Consider the following 7,285-nt stretch of genomic DNA (forward strand, 5'->3'; position numbering starts at 1 on the left):
TTTAGGAAGATCTAGGTTCCAATTAGTTAATTAGTAAAATATGGTGAATTATTATGAATTAGTAAGTAGTAAAAACACATACACACTATTATGTATTAATTTAATTAACTTATATCAGCTTAAAAGCATGAATCACTCTTGAGAGATAACTCCATGTTTTTCTTTATAGATATCTTAGACCCTCTATAGTTAGAAAAAGCTTGAATCTAAATCGTCTAATTTATACAGGCTGTAAATATATCACGTTGTATGCAGTTTGATTGTTATTGATAAAAGTATAATCATGTGGTCTGCGTCGTGTACACGGCGGAGGTATGCGATCCGGGGCACTGACATTTAAAGGTAAATCAGCCCTGCCTAGGTACCGACTCCCTGGGTACTATGACAAATTTACAGTGGATCCCTTTTTTCGTGCACTTATTAGAGAGATACGCTATGTTAATGCTCCTATTAAAAACGGTGGTAGTCGTCTGGGAACCTGGTTATGCTGAGCTGGTGGCAACTAACGTCCTGTCTGAACCTCTGCGATTCGGCTTGCTGACACTGAACGAGCAATAAAGAATGCAATGAAAGAACGTCGGCGTCGTCAATGAGTCGGATCGTCCAATCATAGCTTGTTGAGAACACGACTGGGCGATTTCCACCGATGGTCTGAAACGCAAGGAAGGGATCGTGCTCACTCGTTTGAGCATAGGCCACACACGATTGACACACGGACAACTGTTTTTGGGGCAAACACCGCACAGGTGTCCCGCTTGTAGAGAAAGGTTGCTCAGTGTGTCGCACTTCAGCAGTGGCCTTGCCATTTTACAGGGAGCGAGTAGGCACAACACCTAAAGACAGTCCTTAGCATGAGAATGTTGCTGGTTCCCCTTTTAGAATTTTTAAGGAATATGATGGTGTTTCCTCTTCTTTAGAGTGTAAATATTGCATATAATGTATGTAAGCGTATATAATGTATGTGTGCTTGATAAAAAGTATAATTGATATTTGGTCGCTCCTTTTCCCTGTCTTCCTTGCAATTCTTGGCTTCATACTGAGTATAGCATAAGTATACATTATAAAAGACAAGATAGATTAGCACAATTATATAATTGTATATGATGTCTTTGGTTTGAAATGGTTTAAGTTACACGTTAGCATTTTTCTTGACTTAACATACAATTTAAATTCACTATTTTCGTGGTCCGCTTGACCAATTAATACAATTTAAATTAAAAATTGTCCCTACATTAAATAAAGACAACATCGGTTTTCCAGTGTAGCCGGATCGTGCTTCACATCATCGAGATAAGGAAAAAAGGGCTCGAGTTATGTAAGAATCGGTTACATAAGGATTCGACCGGCAGTCTCACACGCTCTTCGGGAAGAACGGTGTGCACCAGGTAGAAAATCCATTTTCAAAATGGCCTTCAGGACCTTCACGAGGCGATTGTACTCATCCTCGTCGGTTGAACTTAATGGGATGTTCATTCCGCTCACAACGCCTTTTAAGGCCGATCAGTCGATTTGCTACGAGAGCCTCGGATCCAATCTGAAGAAATACGAGAAAATCCCTTTCAAAGGTAAATGTTTCGACCTTTCAGAACTATTGTGGCATTCAAAGTAAATCTTTTTAACGCCTTCACCTTCGATTACGATTTTGCATCTGAACACCTTAGTTTTCTGCCATTATTAAACATTTCACTTGTTCTTCAACGGTTTTTCATTCTTAATTCACTATTTTAATATTTTTTGTACATAAGAAATATAAAACAAATTTTTAACACTCCAACCTAATATTTTCCGTCAAAATTATTTTTGGAGTAATTAGTTTATATGTCCCTTAGTCCCTGGAAAGCGAGAATAGACGGACCAGATAGATCACTTGTCTGTTGTAAAAGTTTCTTAGAATATCAGATTCTCAGTATGTGAAATGCTTAAATGTTGAAAAACCAGTTGAAAAATCATAAAAATTCAAAAAGAGACATTTTTGATTAGATAATTCACATAAAAGAAACGAGGCTGAAATATCGAAATAAGTTAACCTTTTTATGTAAGGTTTTGGTTGAAATGAAAAAGTTAGCGTCACGAGCGGGATTCGAACCCACGACCTTCGGCTCAATACGCCGCTGCTACAACCACTTGAACTATCGTGACTTCGATCAAATCGGACACCAACTCCCCATCTCAACCTACAACATTCGAATTTTTCCTCCTTTGAAAGAAGTAATTTGGACAATAGACCATTAAATATAATGGATTTAATAGGTATCTAAATAACCTTAGTTCACCCCTTCATTTTAATTCACAACTTTATAAAATCGCTCATGATACATCAGTTTCATTGATGTTTACTGTTCAGTGAATACATAATTCATAAACTGGTCAGATTACACGAGTTAGTTGATAAATGTTCACACGAGTCAAAACGACAAGTTTCGATTCACACGGACATAGCTATAAATCTTTCATGTGGCAATTATTTAGATTAGTCGGCCCAAAAAGGGCCGTAGTGCCGTATAAACTACTCATGGGACTTTGTGTACATGGCCGAACACCCTCTGGGACGTGAGATATAATATGCTAATGAATCCGCCATGAATTTCCAATAGGATTAGTGACAAGTTGAACGGTCAGGATCCATAGGTTTGAAACGTGGAGGATGTTACGTGATATAATATGAATTGTTATTAACTTTTAGCTAGAATTTTATTTAATTTTTGAGATTTCCTCTTGGGGTCTGGGGGGATTTCCTGTTTTGTTCGGCCTATCACAGTTGTTTTGATCAGACAGACGAGTTTTGCCATTTTCACCACGGTTTATAGCAAAAATAGGAAGGCCAGGATGAACAGCAGGACTCAATGTCTCAAAAAGTAAAAAATAAAATTAATAAATCTCAGATTTCGTCTTGGGGCCCTAGTTTGGTCATTTCCGATCATTTTGGTGTGCCTATACTTGCTATTTTGGTCTGTCCTTTCGACTCACGTCATCTTCAGCAATGCTAAGAAAGACCAGAACATCGAGGGTATGAAGGCTAAAATGATCAGAAACGATCAAACTATATAATAAATAATTATATTGGCCAAATTGCTTCTTTCAATTACTTAATCTTTTTATGTAAGATAACCCCTCATCTCAACCTACAACCTTTCGAATTGAAAAATGGCAAAAAGAAGGAAAATTCGAAAGGTTGTAGGTTGTGATGGGAATTGGTGTCCGAGTGGATCGAAGTCACGATAGCTCAAGTGGTAGAGCAGCGGCTTATTTAGCGGAAGATCGTGGGTTCGAATCCCGCTCGTGACACTCGCTTTTTCTTTTCAATCAAAATCTTAAATAAAAAGGCTATATAATAAAAATGAACTCGGACTAACAAAATACACACAGATCCGAAAATGATGATGGTGAACAGCTGAAACGCTTCTGACAGACCAAAACAGGAAAGATTGACCAAAAGAATCTGACCAAATTGAATTAATAGTTTTGTTTGTAAACAGGGTATTTAGTTTCTGGAACGACCGGTGAGTCACCTTATTTGTCATACCAGGAGAGGGTAGATTTGGTCAAATTCGTCAGGGAGAACACGTCCAAGGAAAAAGTAATCATCGGAGGAGTGACAACAGAGTGTAATGCCTAGATGTCACGGTAAAATTTAAAAATTTAAAACTTTTGTCGATTTTAAAGCGACCAGGATGTCATGCGATCTCACGCAAGAGTTGAAGAAAGCAGGCGCAGACGGCGTACTTATCATGCTTCCGTTTTATTTCAAGAGATTCATGACTGTAAGCGATTTTTCTCGAGATTTTTACAATTTCTATCTGTCGTTTTTTTTATAAACAGGAAGATGCGATTATGACACATTTCACGACCCTGGCGGACGAAGGCGGTCTTCCGGTCGTCGTCTACAACAACCCTTGGGTCACCGGGATGGACATCGGGACTCCCATCTTGGCCAAACTGGCTCGGCATCCATCAATCCGAGGCGTCAAGGATTCTGACGTGAGCCACATTTGTTTATTTCAAATAAATTTTTATTGTTTTGTTAACAACATTATTATGATTAAACAACTCAAATGGTCCGCCACCGGAAGTGACATATGACCTTTTTTTCTACTGTAGAATCTAGCCAAACAAAAAGTTGTTTACATAAATACCATACTTTTAGACAATTATCTATACTTTGTATACCGTATTTTTGAATGAATGTTAACTGTCACAAAAGTAGGGACTTCATAGATGGAAATGGTGGACCAGAGGATCTGCAGGAGAGGTTATTTTTAAATTTTTATTTTACCAACGGGTCCATGTGTTCGAGTACCATTTCTTGACACTAATTTTCTTCTCAACCTTCTTTGCATTAAAATTAAAAAAAAACCTTACTTTGTGCTTTATTTATGCCTTACAACAAGTATGGCTCAAAACTCATCAGGATATATCAGTTTAGGTTGATTATCCCTTTATTTTATTTTATTACCTACTCAACATTGTATTGTTGTTAACAGTGTGGTGCATACGACGTACCTTAGAACAAACAATGCACAACCTTCTTAAATGGAATCTGGTGGCAGTTTTGGAATTCCTGTCATGTTCTGGTCATAGATTTATTGTAAATTTTAGATCAAAAATGCAATGTATTTTTATTTAAAGTTTTGATACTTTATAAAGTTAGGAAGCATTTTGATTATTTGAGAAAATTTGAAACTTCTCTCATCACCGAGGGGTTGATTTTCATCTGGTAATTATGTGAAATCCTTGGTAGAAGGGTACGCAAGTGAAGGGGCGAATAAACTTGTCTTGTACAATACTCCTGAACAGCAGGACTCTAGATTAAATGGAAACTTGTGTCCTTGTGTACTGCGTCGCCTGGGCTTTATTGACCTCCCTTGATAAAGAAAAGGCTTACAGCTACAAGTCCATACGAAATAAAAACCCAGACAGTCTCTACGTTAAATCTTTCTTTATTTTCTGTTTCAAATCAAACGTTGTTTCAGGTAAGAAAAAACACCGTTACTCTTATGGAAACTAAAGGGTGCAACTTCGACGTTCTGACCGGTTCCGCCGGATATCTACTCGCATCATTAATGATTGGCAAGCAGAATATTTTAAAAAGTTCATTTATATAAACAGATTAACTTTTTTTTTCGTTTTGGGCTAGGTTGTTCGGGCGGCTTTAACGGACTCGCGGGTATCTTAGGTCATGAACTCTGCAGAATTTGCCAACTTGTCGAAGAGAAGAAGTTCGAGGAGGCGATTCAGCTGCAAATCAAAGTTTCCAAGCCTGACGTGCTGGTAATGATAATTTTACTATATTTATTTACCCATTTTGTTTTAGTGGTCAATTGACCAAGTTACTTATTTCAATTAATTATTCTTTTTATGTAAGGTCTTGGTGGAGATAAAAAAGTCAGTGTCACGAGCGGGATTCGAACCCACGACCTTCGGCTAAATACGCCGCTGCTCTACCACTTGAGCTATCGTGACTTGGATCCACTCGGAAACTAACTTCCGATCTCAAACCCACCTTTTGAATTTTCCCTCTTTTTGCCATTTTCAAATGTCGTGTAATCAGGATTTGATTCTCAGAGACTTATGAAGTGGCCACGGGGTGCTGTTAGTGAAGTGATACTTCTTTTACTTATTAAATATTAATCCATTTATGCTTTAGAGGTCAAGTGAGCAAGTTACTTCTTTCAATTAAGTAATATTTATGAAAGGTATTGGTCGAGAGAAAAAATTAAAATGGCAAAAAGGAGGGAAAATTCGAACGGTTGTAGGTTAAGATAGAGAGTTGTCCGAAAAGATCCAAGTCACGATAGCTCCTGGTAGAGCAGCGGCGTATTTAGCCGAAGGTCGTGGGTTCGAATCCCGCTCGTGACACTGCCTTTTTATCTCAACCAAGACTTTACATAAAAAGAATAATATTTATTTACATTTATGTAACGTCATCGTACGTATATTTAATGATTGCTAGTAATTAGCAGAGTGATAGACTCAATTAGCAATAATTGAAAATCAATTTCCGATCAATTTATGCATGAAGGTTTAGATAGCATCAACCTAATCAAGGTGCTCTCTTATAACTTTGTAATTCGGTAAATTGATACTTCACAATCGATCAATACAAATAGATTAGTGGCAATTTTGGGGCCCTTGGCCTCCTCTTGCCTCACCTTTCAGTTTTGAATACCAATCACGTGTTCATGTAACAGCTGCTGGCTGAAATGGGCGTCCGAGGGCTGAAAGGGGCCATGGATATGAAGGGATACTTCGGAGGAGTTTGCAGGAAACCGGCCTTGCCTTTGAACGACGAGGAAAAACATTTGATCCGGGAAACCCTCAAATCGACCGGATTTTTATGAACTGATTATACTTCATGATTGTTCTACATGTCACATTAAATTTGTAACAATAAATCTTGTCAATTATTTAATCAAAAATTGTCTTGATCAACCGATTCCTAACATCCTTAATTATTGCAAAAAAATCATAAATGCAGCTAAACTTTAATATTCCGATTTTTATTTGTGACCTCTCAGTACACTTATAACATAATTTAACAACCAACCTTAAATAAAAGATAAAGGACAAAATAAATAACAAGTTAATAATATTTTGACCTATACAAACTTATAAAGCGTGGCTAAAAATTGCATCGTTTGAAGAAGGTAGATACAACCATTCGGTTGTTCAATACAGAGTAGATGCCTCGGCTGAATTTTTCTTGAACGAATGACGCTATAAAAAAATAGGTGTTTAACATTTTTGAGTCTAGCTTCAAACTTATACTTTTTTGGAGAAAACATAGGGTCCCTACCTCTGGCCCAGGTAAACTTCAGAATTTCAAATACATCCTGACACATCATTTTAAAGGATTTTTTACGCTGAAAACAATGGTGCAATCTGATTTTAAATTGGTCAAAAAGTGGGAAGTTATGGCAAAAAGAAACCGGGCAGCGTAATTTCGATGAGGAGCTGAATATTTTACTGTATGTTCGCAAAAATCCGAATTCTTCTCTCCGTAAGGTTGGAAGGGTTTTAGGTTTTTCAAAAAATAAAATTTGAGGTGTAAGCAGGACTTACAATTTTAAGCCGTATCGCTCTCATCTTGTACGGGGACTTTGACACTCTGATTATGATGGGCGATTAACGTTCCTTGTACAAATGGTATGGCCAAAAATTAAAAAGAACAGAAGTCGTTTGATTTGCTATTTATTAATAACATTTCATGTTCTAACTGCCTGCTTTGTGTAAAGATGCAAAGAACCACTTTGCTCTTTTTTTAACCATTTTTCACCAGTGCTAAGAG

General features: G+C 37.3%; 1 protein-coding gene across 1 annotated transcript; it reads left to right on the forward strand.

The window, feature by feature from the left end:
• The first annotated feature begins 1,240 nt into the window (after positions 1-1,240).
• On the forward strand, positions 1,241-6,416 carry LOC106664885 (4-hydroxy-2-oxoglutarate aldolase, mitochondrial-like). Its single transcript, XM_024229908.1, has 7 exons — positions 1,241-1,565; positions 3,477-3,605; positions 3,664-3,761; positions 3,820-3,978; positions 4,971-5,067; positions 5,135-5,268; positions 6,189-6,416. The coding sequence occupies exons 1-7, from the start codon at positions 1,406-1,408 to the stop codon at positions 6,336-6,338; spliced, it is 927 nt and encodes a 308-aa protein (XP_024085676.1). The 5' UTR covers positions 1,241-1,405; the 3' UTR covers positions 6,339-6,416.
• Positions 6,417-7,285: the final 869 nt, after the last annotated feature.

This window comes from Cimex lectularius, unplaced genomic scaffold, assembly GCF_000648675.2.
Source record: "Cimex lectularius strain Harlan isolate CLEC.00 unplaced genomic scaffold, Clec_2.1 scaffold504, whole genome shotgun sequence".
NCBI lineage: Eukaryota > Metazoa > Arthropoda > Insecta > Hemiptera > Cimicidae > Cimex > Cimex lectularius.

Excerpts from the sequence above, each read along its gene's own strand:
- LOC106664885 (XM_024229908.1), top strand. The coding sequence starts at position 1,406 with ATGGCCTTCAGGACCTTCACGAGGCGATTGTACTCATCCTCGTCGGTT. Across the intron at positions 3,606-3,663 it reads CGGAGGAGTGACAACAGAGT|CGACCAGGATGTCATGCGAT; the intron begins GTAATGCCTAGA and ends TCGATTTTAAAG. Across the intron at positions 5,068-5,134 it reads ACTCGCATCATTAATGATTG|GTTGTTCGGGCGGCTTTAAC; the intron begins GCAAGCAGAATA and ends GTTTTGGGCTAG.